General features: G+C 36.8%; 2 protein-coding genes across 8 annotated transcripts in view; one reads left to right on the forward strand and one right to left on the reverse strand.

Annotated features, from left to right (window-relative positions):
• The window catches only part of LOC103316546, a 463,261-nt gene that overhangs the window by 259,256 nt on the left and 186,797 nt on the right, over nucleotides 1-17,208 (reverse strand). For all 7 annotated transcript variants that reach the window (XM_031929967.2, XM_031929968.2, XM_031929964.2 and 4 more), the window contains exon 6: nucleotides 14,297-14,439. In XM_031929967.2, the coding sequence (XP_031785827.1) occupies nucleotides 14,297-14,439 (143 nt within the window). The remainder of the gene's footprint in view (nucleotides 1-14,296; nucleotides 14,440-17,208) is intronic.
• LOC116417304 lies at nucleotides 2,914-11,596 on the forward strand. The gene is made up of 5 exons (XM_031929973.1): nucleotides 2,914-3,919; nucleotides 7,537-7,765; nucleotides 7,856-8,101; nucleotides 8,190-8,447; nucleotides 8,547-11,596. The coding sequence occupies exons 4-5, from the start codon at nucleotides 8,304-8,306 to the stop codon at nucleotides 9,132-9,134; spliced, it is 732 nt and encodes a 243-aa protein (XP_031785833.1). The 5' UTR covers nucleotides 2,914-3,919; nucleotides 7,537-7,765; nucleotides 7,856-8,101; nucleotides 8,190-8,303; the 3' UTR covers nucleotides 9,135-11,596.

Below are 17,208 nucleotides of genomic sequence, written 5' to 3' on the forward strand. Positions count from 1 at the left end.
TGATCTAAAATCATTTGTTGCGGTAAAATAGACCTCAAACATCTTGTTAGGTTAACCCAAATTTTGGGTGCACTGATGGTCCGGTTGACGTAAAACGTTCCATATATATATATATATATATATATATATATATATATATATATATATATGTGTGTGTGTGTGTGTGTGTGTGTGTGTAAGTGCGCGCGCGCCCGTGTGTGTGTATTACACGCGCGCACCCGAAAATCATGTCAGTCGTCAGTCAACCGTCGTAGGGTCAACGTAGTCAGTAAGTTGCTCCGTAGCTCCCCAAAGTACCTCGAAAAATCAGAGGCACTTTGGATAGAAAGAAAAGGGGGAGAGGTTCTCTCCAAAGTGTCTCGAAAAATCAGGTGTGAAGTGCAGGATAGGTAAAGTCTTATGGTAGTGTAAAATAAAACAATTGTGACACAAGATGAATGGAAAAATTAACTAGATCGTTTATTTTGATAAAATGATGAACAAAAATGCGTAAGGATCATCGAGTACGTGATGCTCGCTCGGGCGTTCGCTCGGAACTGAGTGCCGACGCTGTTTTTTCCCCTCTACCTTCGATAGGTGCGCTATAGACGTCAATACGAAACCTTAAATACGCGATGGCCATCTCGCTCCGGCACCTTACAATAATTTTAACTATTAATGACTCGACCCGCAAAAGGAAGAAAGAAATACAAAAATACAATGTTCATACACCCTACAGTAGGATAAGTATTTGTATTGTAGGACAAAAGTAGGCCAGCTGCCCTCTTCGACACCGGATGTTTTTAGTATATCATCGACTATTTCGTCGTCCGAAAACGAATGTGAAGTTATTGGATACGTTAAATCGCGTCATGAAAGAACAACTGAAATCGTCGACTTATTATCATCGGACGGAGGGAATTGTTTTGCAAATACTACATCGAACGATAATACATAGTGAGTTCAATGTTTTTTTTTTTATAATCATATTATTAAAATAAAAAAAATCAAATGTTGAGTTTGTTATTGCTTTTGCTTTATTATACATAATAAGATTGAAAATTAATCTGAAATTTTTAATGTCTATATTTTTAGAGCTGAAGCTTTGCTACCTCTAAAGAAAAAATTCTACCAAGCACCTCGTCGTCTGCTGGCGACGCCAACAATGTCAATCGCCAATGCATCAACGATTCTGCAGCCGCAGTTCGATGTCCAACTAATCTAAGGCGCTCTCCTACTTCTTCTGTCTCCAACGTCCCCAACGCTTTTTATCGTCCGCATCAAGATGTATGCGAATAAAAGGAAATTTCGTCGATGGAAAAGCGCAATCGAGTCAATGACACAGCGTCAAACCCGTATATACTATACGCGTGGTCATTCATTCTATGAGTAGCATCTATTTAAACGTACTGTATCATATGCCCGAACGAATGAAACGTCTCATTATATTAATGAATAAACCGTATAAACACAAGCATTATTAGACCTCTTTCTTTGATTTACGATAAAAGCGATACGGGAACGATATTGAAATCGCCTTTTTTGTCAGCGCACGAGGAAGATCACCGCTGGGACCGAGGGATCTGTCGTTTTCTCCCTCTTTTTTTCTTTTAAGTGAGGACGTTCGCGCGGAGCGTGAGTTACGAGTGTCGAGCGGTTTCGTCGCGATAGCGGTCGAAGGTGCTTTTCTCGAAAGTCGCAGACAACAGAGAAGCAGTTTCTGAAACACGCATAATTCTTTCATTCGTATTTTGTATTATAGTAAAAAAAACGTGTAGTCGAAACACGCGCGTATATGCGAAATACGCATGATTAATTATTTTATATTGCGTGTAGTCAAAAGACGCGCGCATATATAAAATATGCACGATTTGTTATTTCATATTAACAATTGCCTATAGCCAAAACACGCGCGTATATGTATCATAAGCATAGTTATTCCTTATAAATTATATAGCTGAAAAGTTAATACATACGCAAGATAAGTTTCTGTGTTTTTCCGCGGTCCCCTCAATTTTTTAGCGTTAATCTATCAATTTGATATTGTAGAACAAGAATATATCGGTCTACACCTCGAAATATTTGGAGGTATTTGGTTACTAACAAAAATAACTGCAAAATTATGGTCTTTTGGCTACATCCCGTAAAGTATTGATTTTAGAGAAAAAATGTTTAATGAAAAAATGATAATCGTATAATTTTACATAAAAAAGTATTTCAACAATATCTCTACGAAATGAATATTTTCTCTGATGGACAAAAAACGACTTATTCCATGTTCAACACATTCGTAGTCGGATGATCGTCGTTTTTTTTGTGTGTTTTTGCAAGGTCCCCGTAATTTTTCAACATCTATATATTAAATTGATATTCCAGAATAAGAATATTTTTGTCAACATTTCGAAATAATTGAAGGTATTTTGTTACTAACAAAAATAACTGCAAAATATGGTTTTTTTGGCAGGGCCAAAAATGGACCAAAATATTTTTATTCTAGAATATCAACTCAATAAATTGACGTTGAATAATTATGGGGATCTTGCAAAAACACCCAAAAACGACGATCATCCAACTACAAATACGTAGAGCATGGAATAAGTCCTTTTTTGCCCATATCAGAAAAAATATTCATTTCTTAAAAAAATTGTTGTAATACATTCTTTTATCTAAAATTATACGATTATCATTTATTCATTGAACATTTTTTCTCTAAAATCAATAGTTTACGAGATATATCCAAAAAATCATAATTTTGCAGTTATTTTTGTTAGTAACAAAATACCTCCAAATATTTCGAGGTGTAGACCGCTATATTCTTGTTCTACAATATCAAATTGATAGATTAACGTTAAAATTGCGAGATTTGACAGTTAAATTGCGACAATGTTAGTAATTTAATTATGTAGTAAATTTAAGTAAGCAATATTTCTACTTGAATATAGTTACTAATACTGTACTAATTAAACTACTCTGAGAATACGTCGAATTGGTTTACTATTCTCATAACCGTAATTTTATGTATGCTATTGGGGTCCCTGGCGCCATCTACATTTAAATCAATTTCGACTTCTGTAAGATGGCGCTTGCGGTTATAGATGATAAATATTATGTACTTACTACATTGCCGACATATGAGCCGATAACATCGCAGAAATGGGTTTGGGACCCCCTAAAGCCCTATCAACGCATAGAGAAGTTCATAATTAGCAATTGGTTATATTGCGACGCGGTGCGTCGCAGCCGCGCCGAAAAATCTCTTTTCGGCACGGCAGATTCCCTGCATGAAAAATGGCGCGCGAACGGTCGGTGACGAGACATGCGGCTTTGTTGTCAGAGCCGTCGTGCGTCCCGAGAATTTCCGGGCCTGGTGAGCTCGCGGCAACGTTCCACGAAGCGGCGAGACCAGCGACGTCGCGAGAGAGAGGTTAGCCAATCAGGGAGAGAGAGAGCGCGACCCGGGCCGCCAATCAGAGCGCGGCTTCGCTGCGGCCTGAGGAGTAGGGGAGGTAGCGAGCGCTACTGGCGCACGCCGGACCGGCAGTATCTCGTGAGCCCTCGTTAAGGATTGAGCAACGCAGAGGTTCGCGAGCGCGAGAGACAAGTGTGAGGAGAGTGTTGAGAGCGTGGGGAAGTCTTACTGCGTTCCCGAGGTGCATCACGGCGACCAGGGTGAGCAGTGAGGAAGCGCTGGCGGGAGGACCGCCACGGCCCAGTCACCGGCGATCGGAGAGAATAAGGAAGGCGCTGAAGAAGACGGGACGGGAAGGACGCCAACGGATGAGCCAACGGCCTACCTTCCGCGGGAGAGCACGAGAGAGATAGAGAAAGAGAGAGAGAGAGAGAGAGAGAGAGATATCGGTTGCGGGAAGCCAGCTTGCCGTAAGGCACGCGAGGTTTCCGAGCGTCGCGGAGGAGAGATTCCACCAGCGGCGACGACCCGGTAAGTGGTTTTGGGAAAGAGGAACGCGAGTGAGGAGTAGGCTAGAACGCGGCATCGAGAACGCTTGCGTGAGAGAGATAGAGAGAAAGAGGCGAGTATGTGCGCGTGCAGTGTGGGTGCACGAGGAGTTCGCCATACGCAGTGCGGGGCGTACGCCGCGGAAAGAGATCAAAAGCGCGACCGAGAAGGCCTACGCCGGTCAGTCGAACTGGGAGTCCGTGGCGCTGAAACCCAGAGCCGTACGGCGCTGAGGAATTGGCCCGCGTCTCTCGCGAGTGAGAGACAAAGGACGAGCGAGAGAGAGAGAGAGAGAGAGAGAGAGAGAGAGAGAGAGAGAGACCGGCAGCGGGGCCACCAGCACATTGTGCGAGGTTGGCCACGCCGGGCGCCTCAGACAAAGAAACGTCGCAGCGTAGCGAGAACCAAGCGGGAGAAGCGGCACGCGCGCTCGAGTTCACCAACAAAGGAGAGAGAGGAGTGGGGAAAGAGAGCGGGTCTCCGCCGGTGCGGTCCGACTAGGCCGAGCGCTGGGTCGACTGCCCGCGAAACGCGAGTAGTGACGCGCAGTTTGGGTGCGAGAGCACCGGAACGGCACGAAGGAGAGGATCGTTTATGACATGTTTATGTATGACAACATCGGGAAAACTGACGATGCTCACCCCTTTGCTCCTGGTCTATATATACTAGAGCTTCTTTCCTTCTTCATTTCCCATATTAGGAGTACCTAATATGAGATATTGTTACGACTTTCTTTCTACTATCACGTGACCTCGTGAAATTTTTATTATAATTAAATTTTTATTAATTTATTATTTATTACCGTTGGTTTTTAAGAAAATAGTCTCGTGACTAGCCCTCCTGCTGCTTTTCGTCGCCTGCGCGCTGTCGCGTGGGACTTTCCCAACGTGTTTTTGGGAAAGCGCGCTTGTCTGATGTTTGCTTGTCGCATGGTTATTTTGACGAGCTGTCACTATTTGAGGGATATCGCGACGTAGTTTTACTTGTTCAGTGACATATTTTTAATTCTGTTGATAGTCCGTGTCAGTTTCTCTGACGACGGCCATTCTTTCGAATAATCTACGCCCCGTGCGCAGTTGCTGCTATTCTTCTATTCCTATTTTTGTAGGATTATGCTGTGGTGGGGAAGTACTGCTTCTTGTGGCTGCTGCGATGGGGGTGCTCGCGAGTGTGTGTATGTGTATATGCGTATTTGTTTGGCGTGTAAAAAAAATATTTGTGTATCTCTATTTTCATTGGCGTCATAGGCGCGTAATAGAGTCGGGGATTCCATTACAGTACTTTGTTATTATCTCCTTCATATTTTCTTTATTGGTGCCTTCTTTTCACATGGAGATCCATCTTCCGGTTCGATATTGATCCAAAGAGGGCCCCACTTCCTTCAATTCATATAAGCATGACGAGCAGCTGCATAAGTGGTTTTGTGAGCCGCGATCGTCGCTGTAACTATTGTTGCCTCGACTTACGCTGCTCAAGAATAACGAGTTGTTGCTGCTGCGTTTTGTAACATGACGGGACTTGCATCGCTTTACATACGGCTGAGCTTCGAGAGCGTTGGTGTTCACTTCTGCTAGAGCTTCCTTGATAGTCAGCGTGTTTGTTACGACATGGCATACGTCTGGTGTCATATTCTGGCCTTTTCTTTAACGCTAAGCTTTCGCAAGATTTCGCGTCTCTCGCGTTTCCCGCCATCTTGTTTACATTTCTGCAGCTTGGGTCGTTTCTTGTCCATCAGCCTTTTGAGTAAAGATATTTTTCTTTTTGTGTCGATTGAGAACGTCGATGCCTTTTAATCTCGGAAATGTCCGAGAAGTTGCTCCTAGAGGTAGATCAGGTGCTATCCGTAGCACCGACAATACGATGTGTGAGATATCATCAAGTAATGCTGCAGTATAGAAATATATGTAACTCTGAGTATAAACTTAAGTTTTTGCTTAAAGGTTATCCTTTATTTATTTATTCCTCCGCTTCTGATGTTAATTCTACTGATGTGCTAATATATATTTTTTTACCAAATACTGTACAGATAAAGACTTACAATAACACAAGATCTACAAAAAGTTTATCTTTACCCTTTGATTTGTACAGGGAAATTGGCGAGTATGTGATTGTAAAATCTGATTGTAAAGTTAAACAGGTATCATTATTCCCATGTCTCCTACTAGTAGTAGATATGTGGTATTGCTGCAAGATGAAAGAAACGATTAACTTTTTATCCCAGCAAACTGAATTTAATTTTGTATATGCTACCCTAAAGCTAATTCACAATATCCGGACAGTGTTTGTTGACATTTCTGGCTACTTCCGATACCTGAATACGACTCTAAAATTGGATTAATACTGTCTAGTCGTGTTGGTTGACATTGCGAGCTTTTTCAACCACCTCACGAAGACTCTAGTTGGACTTATCTTCTATAATGGTACTAGTTACGACTCTGAGTGCGATTACATCCTTGTTCTTTTTAGAGCGAAGCTCTTTTACGGAGGTTCTGCGGCTGGAGCGAACTGGGAAATTTTAAGACGCTCATCACTAGACGCTTTGAGAGAGGGGGAAGTCCAGCAGAGCTGGATACCGTAGCGCGTAAGAAACGGAGAGAGAGAGAGAGAGAGAGAGAGAAAGAGTAGGGAGGGAAAGGGGCGGGGCTAACGACAGAGTGGGATACAGCAGCACTCTCTCTCTCTCTCTCTCTCTCTCTCTCTCTCTCTCTCTCTCTCTCTCTCGTTTTTTCTTTCTAAGCAAGAACGATATAGATATAGTAACACGCGCGGTCTCGGCTTGGCGTCGGTTACGATTCTGATGCGCAGAGTATTGTTTACGGAATCTGCGCAGTTCTTGGTCTCTGTCTCTCTCTCTCTCTCTCTCTCTCTCTCTCTCTCTCTCTCTCACTCTCGCATATTCGCATATACGCGTTTTCTTCAGTTTCATATTGTCTGCTACATAAAAGCAACAAGTGTAAACAGCGAAATACACAGTTAAATAATGGATCTCACTAGTTCATACATATACATATACGTATTACTTAAATACACAGGTTATGTTATCGTATACTTATATGCATACATATAAGTATTTAAATACACAGATTATGCTTTCGTATTTTATATGCATACATATAAGTATAACTTAAATATAGGTTATTTCTTTTCGTATTTTATTTTGTATTTTCTTCGTATTTTCTTCGTATTTTATATAAATACGCCGAGAGTCGCGCGAAACAAGATCAACGACATCTCGAATGTTTATAAATACATAAACGTATAACTTGAATATATTGTACATATATATACTGTTGTGACCGAGCTCAAACGTTGCACGATCCGAACGCCGAGAATCGCGCGCAACGAGATCAACGACATCGCGAACCATTGTTTATGTTTGTCTCATTCTAACAGCTGTTCAGACCAGTTGTGTTTACGTTTGATTAAAGAGTCTGAGTTTAAGTGTGCTTTTCTATAAATACGTGTTGTCATTCTCATTACCTGAACCCAATCATAACATTTTCGAGGAGCGTCCGGGTTTATATGATAAAATGTTCAGAGCTCAGTCAAAACAATACATTTAACTAATAGATAACTATTTTAAACAAAATATTTTACAGTACATCCGAAAAGAAAGAACGATCAAGAAAACGCAGAAATAAAAGGTATCTCGATAAAAAAAAATAATGAGAGTGAACAAGATAAAATTAGGCAGCGTAATCGACAAAATGCTAAAGCTTATCGAGACAGATGTAAAATACAGAAAACTTTATTATCTGAACAAAATTCTAATGAAGAAAGCAGACAAGTACATTCTTCAACAATTACACAGACAAATGTTTCATCAAAGTAATGTATTCTTTAGACGTCGTCTATATCTACTTTATTTTCACTATTTCGCAATTGTATTTAACATTTTAAAACATTTTCTACATTTAGAAAAGAAAGAAATAATAAAATCAAAAATCAATCCACTGTACATAACAAAAGTACTCAACAATTACAATTAAGAAAAGAAAGAAATAAAAGATATCAAGATAAAATAAAACAAAAAACTTTAGCCAACGTAATACCATGTACACCTGCAATGGAGACACAAAATCTACAACATTTATTATCTCAACAGAATTTGAATAAAAACCATACCGACTCTACAACAGTTGCAAACACAAATAATTTGTCAAGGTAACCTTTAATACGCAGTATACATTATTAATATTATTTCAACTGCTTCTAAATTATTTTTGTCATTTATCAATAACGATTTCAACAGAAGTAATGATGCTGCATGCGGTCAACAAGAAACAAGACAAATATTATCTACATCTTCATATACAGGCCCTTTTAGATTGTATTTCGATTCAGAGTTATACAAATTATTATAAACATGCACAAGGACATCTACATTTTTATAAAATTTAAAAAAAATACATTTGGAATATCGTGTGCTGTATGTGACAGGCTGTGGTGGACCAACGATTTAAAAACAACTTCTGAAATACACAATGATATTTTGGAAAAGATCTTGCTGGTAATGTATTTAGCACAGAATATTGGAACGAAGATCCTTTTTTATTTTTAATTGCTATTCAAACATTTATGATGATTGATTTTATAATTTTTATTTCAGCTTTACCAGACAGGTAATACGGTAAAGGTGTGCTCTACTTGTAAATCAGCGTTGGACAAAAAGAAAATACCAATATTGTCAACATATAACGGTTTTTCATACCTGACAATACCTGCTCATTTACCTGATCCAGATTTCTCACAAGAAAATTTCAAAAAATATAAACAACATTACAAAATGCTACGATCAAATTTGGAAAATATAGACTATATAAATTTTGAAGATTTCTATACAAAAAATAACATTTCTTCTGATGAATATTATTACAACGTCATTCGTGCAGGTATCAATCGACCAAAACTTTTTTACCGCCGAATGCCATCAGACAAATGGCATAATCCATTCAACCCATTCGTTTTTCATCATCTGCAATCTAATACGGACTTTCAAATTATTCAAGATGAGTACGCTTGTGCTGCTTACGTTGTTGAGTACGTGAACAAACATAATAGAGGAATCAGTACAATTCAGATAATGGACGAAAATCCAGAATTCGATATTGTAAAAATTACGAGAAAAATGAGCGTCGACGTACTCAATTCCGTTGAGATGTCGGCACAAGAAGCTGCTTGGAACGACAACGACTAAGAAAAACTCTTAAGGAATTAGAGGCTATGAATGATGATTGCACAGATGTATTGAAAGAAAATTGGTTTGACAAATATGAAAAAAGGCCCAACGACCTCGAAGACGTCACATTAGCACAGTTTGTTGCCAATTATTATATTAATAACAAAGGGGTGTATGTTACAAGAAAAAAGCCAAAAGTTATAAGATACCGCAACTATGATATTGCTAAAGAATACCATGACTATACATGTATAAGAGAAATGGTATTGTTGCATATTCCATTCAAAAGTGAAGACAATGACGTTCTTGCGGAAAATAAATTTGTTAAAATATATGAAGACAACGTTGATCTAATTATGAAACGCAGACAAGAGTTTGAATCTAATTTAGACATTGAAAAAACTATAGAAATTTGCAAACAGTTACATAGACAAGATGAACAAGCAGAAGATGACGAATTACACAATCAGGCTAACATTTTATTTGAGCAAGACCCTTATCAGCGACTAATTCATGATCAGCATTCAGATGTAAATCCTGATATTCACGATGCTGCACTCAGCAAACTTGGCGCTATTGCAAAAAAAAAACAGAGAACTTCATGGATAGACAACAATTTATTCAGCACATGAGATCTACAAACAAAGAACAAAAGGATCTATTACTTCACATTATTAATCATCTTCAGACACATAATGACTCTCCATTTCAAATATTTTTCACTGGTCCTGCAGGTTGCGGAAAAACTTTTGTCACTAAACTTATTATGAAAAATTATAATAGATATACGGATAATGATGGTTATTGCAACGCTTAGATAGCATGTGCTTCTACCGGGAAAGCTGCTGTAAACATTGGTGGTACCACGGTGCACACAGCGCTAAAAATAACACTTGCTAAATTTTTACCATTATCCAATGAAAATTTACAATTATACAGAACGCTTTTCAAGTATGTCAGAGTATTGCTTATTGAAGAAGTGAGTATGATTAGTGCACAACTCTTGTCGAAAATCGATTTACGTTTGAAGCAAATTACCGGAAATCATGACACTACATTTGGCGGAATTGATGTTATATTAATTGGAGATCTGCGGCAATTACCACCAGTAAATGCCACACCAATATATAAGCCCATCCCAACACGTATGGTTGGACCTTCTCTGTGGCGTTCATTAAAATTTTATGAACTGAAACAAGTTATAAGGCAGGCTAATGTTTTATTTTCTTGCATACTCACAAAAATAGGCAACGGTGAGGTCTTACAAGATTATGAATTTCAACTTATTGAATCAAGATTTTTTACAAAATCTGAAGCGGAGAGATTGTGCCCAGATGGAATCCGTCTCTTTTGGAGAGTTAACGACGTCACTGCTTACAACAATTATATTTTACAACAAGCTCAGAACAAACATATCTCTACAGCTACAGATTTAATAACTGGCGCTAAAAGTGCTGAACAAGAGGCTACTTGTAGACAAAAGCTGCAGACAATGTCTCTCATTGATACTGGTAGCTTACCATACATGATTACTTTCGTTATAGGTAAGCCATATCTCATTACAACAAACATTAATGTAAATGATGGCTTGGTAAATGGAGCAATTGGGAAGTTAGTACATTTACAATTGCTTGAAGACAACAGTATTTGTAGAGTTTGGTTGGAATTCCAAAGCTCACCGAAAATTGGACAATGTGCACGAAAGAAAGCTGCTCAGTTAGTTGTACAAGAGAAAATTTCAAATGCTGCTGTACTAATTGAATTACGAACAGCTAATATTCAACTAACAAGAGATAAAAAGTTACTAACCAACGTACGCACTTTCCTGTCATTGCGGCTTGTGCTATGACCATACACAAGTCACAAGGCGGAACGTTCGATGAAATCGTGTATCAATATGAAAAAACACACTTGCAGGATATGGTTTATGTTGCATTATCACGGGTAACAACAATTGAGGGTTTATTTATTACGACAGCTGCAGATGATCCAACAAAATTTAAATTCTACCACAACCGACAGCAAAGTACATCAGCTTTATCTTTGATACAAGAATTTCAAAGACTGGCGTTAAACACTTTGGAAACAAAGACCACCGTCATTAACAATTTGATAAGTAATAAAACAGTTGCATTATACACCCTTAATTGCCAAAGTCTACACAGCCACAAAGATGACTTATCGTATTCAATTGTTCAAAAATGCAATGCTTTATTGCTCACGGAGACGTGGATGAACAACGAACATAGATTAGATATACCTAACTTTCTGTGAATTGTTCAATTTAAGCGAGATAAAACTCGGGCTGGTGCTGTTGCTATATACCAAAACAATAATGATATAACAAATATAACTACACCAAATATCGAAATAATTGTTAATAATAGTACTGGTTTTTTCAACAACTCATAATACTGTTAGAGATATACAGGGTGGGCCATTTTAATAAAACCAGTCTAATAACTCCTAATTTAAGCCATGAACAGAAAAATTGTTCAGATGAAAGTTGTCCAGGATCAAGGGGGACATCTTTTTGTGCAATTAGTTTTTACCTTGAACTCAAATTTCAAGATCATTTGAAGTTCAAATTTTTTTTTTAAATAGGAACCCCTATTTTTGATAGCAGATTCGGAAAGAACAGGAAATTTTACGTCCGAAACGTCCGAAAGTCAACATCCTCTAAAGGCTCTGGCAGTCGATCTCTGAGCAATGCCAAATAGCTATTCTGGTTAACATTTTAATCGAAAAAATATTGCCCAATCAAGTAACCATTAATGATCCCACACCACACCATTAAACTCCATCGGTTTTGATGGTCAATAGCCCTGTACCAGTGGGGATTTACAGGTGACCAGTAGTGACTATTGTGCCTATTTAATTCACCATCACTGCGAAATATAGCCTCGTCAGAAAACATAACAAATCTGAAAAAATATGGATCATTTTGTAAAACTCCTAAAGCCCACTGGCAAAAGTTAATACGCATTAGAAAATGGCGTGGCCTCAGCTCATGAACTAATCTTATGTGGTAATCGTGATAGTGGAGATTATTGAGAATTCTCAATGCTGTTCTTCGTGGTATACCGATTTCTCTTTCAATTTGTCGACTACTAATTTGTGGATTGAGATGAACAGCTGCTAAGGCGGCTATAACATTAGGATCATTTTCGTTGTATTCGTGGTGTCTGCGTTGACAACGAAGATGTCCATCACGAGCTCTTCGAAGTAATCTGAGTAATGTGTCGTGAGTAGGACGCCTTCTTAGAGGAAAGCGTTCAGGGTAGAGTCGCACCACGGCTCTGGCATTGTTTTGAGTTTCGCCTAAGATCATTATCATATCAACAATTTCATTGGATTGATAATCGCCCATGTTGAAAATTTTGTTTATAATAAGAAAAACTATTTTATTTACATTCACTCTTTATTGAAATTGAAACTAAACCAAAATAAGAAAGTGACAACAAAAAAAAGGAGAAATTTTCAAACTGTATAATTTTTAAATCAAATTTGTAACTTCTTATTTTCTTACGTTAAGAGATTGTGATTTAAATTGAAGACAGCGTGAGAACAATCGTTACAATTAATATTAGATTAAAGAAATTCAACTTAAAAAAAAATTACTAAACTGGAAATGATGCACTTTGGCAAATACAATTATTAAAAATTTTTTTTAATATTACAAAAGCAAAATGATGTTTAATATTTTATCTTAAATAATGTATTTTTTAACATCCTACCTTTATTGTTTAACCATTGTTTACGCTTTTGAAACGTTAAACTTTTACTTGACTCTGCTTCGACCGTGAATGAATTGACAACATTGATTTTTAACGTTCCATTTCCCACTCCCATTAAGAACTCAGATATTTTAAATTATCATGTTTACTTCAAAATTTACTTTTAACCACTAAAAATTTGTTAATGAATGTTAAACAAGCTAGTGAGAGGCAAGGGGACTCACGTTAAAAAAGCACCCCAAAGGGAACATAATCCTAATACGTCCACGTCGTTGTTCCTGGGTAGCGCTGAAATTAGGGAATTATTTTGTTTTCATGGTAAATATTTTCATGGTCTTTGTCACATTGGGTTTGAATATTCATCATAAAAGTACATTAACTACGATTATTCTATCACAAAATGCGATTAAATAGCAATTACAGTATTTCTTAACATTTGACCTTGAAATGACCTTGTGAAGGACATGAAAAAAATTTTGAAATACCATTTCGGGCGTAAAATTTCCTGCTCTTTCCGAATCTGCTATCAAAAATAGGGGTTCCTATTTAAAAAAAAAATTTGACCTTCAAATGACCTTGAAATTTGATTTCAAGGTCAAAACTAATTGCACAAAAAGATGTCCCCCTTGATCCTGGACAACTTTCATCTGAACAATTTTTCTGTTCATGGCTTAATTTAGGAGTTATTAGACTGGTTTGATTAAAATGGCCCACCCTGTATGTTCAGCAACATACAAACTACAAAATGATGTTGAACTAGTCATGGTAGCTATCTATATCTCACCAAGTCAAAAAATTGAGGACATCATTTACTTTATCCACAGCACACTTCTACAATATACAGAAGGAGGAGCAGCACTACTTGGACGCGATACGCACGAAATTCCACTTATTTTGTCTGGAGACTTAATATTAATTTTGCAGATGACAAATCGGAGCCGTTAAAAAAATTTCTTATAGACAAATTTAATTTAACAATGAACAACAGTCCTTCACAATCGACGACTAACTATGTCACCACCATCGATGCCGTTTTCTCTAGATTTATTGATAATATACAGTTAGAAACATATACATGTTATTTCAGGTACCACAAACCTATCGTACCCATTATTAACTGTGATAAATAAATCCATATACATTAAATTGTATTATTCTTTGTACATATTAAAAATAAGACTTTTAAAAATAAAGCGTATTCTTTCATTCAGTTTACATTTCCAAAATCACTATAAAATCAATATTTAATTAGTCAAGAGCTTCGCTTTCATCGGCTGTCCCTAGACAGCACACATGTTTTTTATTTACTTGACCAATAAACTGTTTTTTTTTTAGTTTTAGCCAAATCAATGACTTTAGGCGGGTATGAACATTCTTAATAGTTTATTTGCTGGTGTATTTTTTATAGATATTTAAAATTTTTATGTAAATAACTTAACATACCTCAGAATACATATATTCCAGTCCATCAAGTTGCTTCTTTATAGTTCTTGCATCATTGATACTAAAATCAGAATCACTTCGATCTAACATAGAATCCAGATCCAGTCCCGTTGTGGTGGATGTTAAATAACCAGCTTCCATACCTAAATTAATAAAACAGATAAAAATTATTTAATTTTGTAACTTTTTTGTTAAATATTAAACTATAGTACATTAAGATACAAGCGCGCAAAGTGTGGGTTTATCAATGCAGCAGACGAGTGTCACATAATATTTACTACTTAATTTTATAATTTTATTAGTTCAACACGTTTTTTTTTATTTAGATTTAATTTTATTTTATTTGGGTGTTTAATGTCCTAAACTTATGAGAGTTGTCATCAGACAGTAACTCTACAGGTTAATTGGCTTTATGAGTTGGCTATACGAAGCTTGAGGAAAGAGATAACTTAGAAGAAGAAAGCAAAGAAATTGTAGGTAAATAACAAGATTATCACAACGTCCTAAAGATAAAACAGAGACAAAGAGAGAGAAGAGATGGAAGAAGTCCGGAAGAAGAAGTGAGGTGGAAGAAATTATGAAGGAGGAGAAAAAATAAAGAAAGAAGATAATGTAGGTTTAGAAAAGAGATCAGAGACTTTAGAAAAAAGCCAAAAAAAAAGTAAAAAGGAAGGGAAGGAAGTCAGAAGGCAGGTTCTTAAAGAAAATAGATAAGAGAAAAAACGACATAATAAAATATGCAAATGTCATACATAATCTTTTGCTAATTATCATGAATTCGTACATACATAAAAACACGTCTACCTTTGATGTATATGATACAGGAACTGACTTATTCTTTTGCGTAATTTTGAAAGCAAAGGAGATGCTAAACAAACTAGAAAAATGAGAATGGAGATAGAAGAGTTAAAAAGGCAATCGTACATTAAAAAAAGTCTCGGGCACACGCGGTATGAGTCGCCGGCAACCGGCGCCCCCCAAATTTGTATACAGCAAAGTCACGAATTTCGGACTCCAGTGGCCCGAAATCGCTGTACTGCTGTTCAATAAGCAACAGGAGGGGAGAGGAACTCTTCGAAGAGTAAAACAGTGCGTGTGGACACGCACAACCTTGCGCATCAGAGGTCGGTATAAAGAAGAGGGGAGGCGTAACTAGGGAAATTTTCCTTTTAACCATCTGCGCATTTGGTGCGCGTCTACTGCGAATGTGATTTGTTTAAGTACGTTTTTCGGGTTGCTGAAGTTATCTGAAAATTATCGGCACGGAACTATACGTCGTATCATAAAGTGTGACCACGAACTTGTTCTACGAGTGTTCGAGACTCATTCCAGTGGAGGGTTAGGTGTGCAGGAGAAGAAGCAATCGGAAAATGATATATCAGAATACAAAATAAGTCCAAACAAATAAAGAACTTGGAATAAAACATACAGAAAAGAAAAAGGTCCAGTAAGAAAAACAACATAGTAATCACGAAACGGCAAGGCACATATGCAGAGGAGGCAGTGGAAAGGTAGATAAACCAAATGCGTATAGATATAAACCTAAAATGTACGTTGATAATTAGAAGCAGAGTCAATAGAGTAGGAGCTAAATACACAAGCTAGGGAGATAAGAAAATAAATATAAAAGGAAAATACTTTAAAAAAAGAAAACGACAGACACAAAAAAAAAATAAAATAAAATAAGAGTATGAAAAAGAGAAAAAGAAGGAATGGAAATAGGTAGGAGAAAATAGAATAGTTTTTATTTACTGTATAAGGCGTTATACAAAAAAAAAATTGAAGACATCGAAAATGTTGTGACGTGACAAAACCGTGGACCCGAATCCGTGACACTCTAATTCTTTTAAATCGTTTCCGAATCTTCTTGCGATCATAGATAACGTCTCGCTAAATCACCCTTATTTGGGATATTCAGAGTTAAGGTGACACAACACCTTTAAATACTGAAAAGAAGGATTATGAGTAAAAATGACAAAATTAGAGTAAATCTTTTAAAATTTTTTTCAGTGATATTTAATATAAATGCCTTTAACTTAATTGTGCTAAACCCTTAATTATCCCTGCTAGCCCATTGTGGCACTCGGTGTAATGGTTTGTGTAATTTTTTCACTGTCCGTAGGATTCCAAGTGTACAAATGGTTCTTTTGGGCTCAAATTCCAGAAAGATACTTTGTACACTCGTAGTTTTAGTGGAAATGCAGGGATTTTAATTAAAATGTTTAGAAAATGTTTTATACCCGAAAAGGTGGCATAATAAGTGAAAATAAAAGAAAAAATTCAGTACTGCCATTGCCAAACGATTTATAAGCATTCATATCTAAATTCCTGCATTTATACCAAAACTGCTGATGTACAAAGTATCCTCCTTGAATTATCGGATGGTATTTTCAATATACCGACCATGCTTTATAGAAGAAATTCGTATTCTTATAAAACAGATCAATTTTTCAGATTCGTCAATTGCATAATCTAAATAAAACTACTCAGTTTCATTCGAATACTTTTATTGACCTGCTGCAGTAAAAAATAATGTTGAATTTTAATGACCATTGATTTGTGTATGAAAGATTTCAGGGATTGTAATGATGATCCTCTCTTAAAAAAGTGATGTGAAGCATTTAATGCCTAATCAATCGCCTTATAAAAGAATTAAGGAACGCGAATCAGGAATGCACAAATGTGATGGTTACTAGATAGGATATGAATGAAACAATGCATGTCAATGCACAAATATATAATTCTAACATAACGATAACTACAATATAAGTAAATTTTTTTTAGCATAGACAGAAACACTTACTTATACGACTACTTTTAAGAAAAATGCAATTTTTTTAGACTACATTAAGAATAGCTTCAAATATATGTATTATATATATTATTACTTTGAATAAGTAACTCCTGTTCAT

This window comes from Nasonia vitripennis, assembly GCF_009193385.2.
Source record: "Nasonia vitripennis strain AsymCx chromosome 4 unlocalized genomic scaffold, Nvit_psr_1.1 chr4_random0007, whole genome shotgun sequence".
Classification (NCBI taxonomy): domain Eukaryota; kingdom Metazoa; phylum Arthropoda; class Insecta; order Hymenoptera; family Pteromalidae; genus Nasonia; species Nasonia vitripennis.

What these genes read in the sequence shown, in the direction of transcription:
- LOC116417304 (XM_031929973.1), top strand. Translation starts at nt 8,304, where the DNA reads ATGCACAAGGACATCTACATTTTTATAAAATTTAAAAAAAATACATTT. An exon ending in TTTTGGAAAAGATCTTGCTG is followed by an intron (nt 8,448 to 8,546) that starts GTAATGTATTTA and finishes TTTTTATTTCAG; the next exon opens with CTTTACCAGACAGGTAATAC.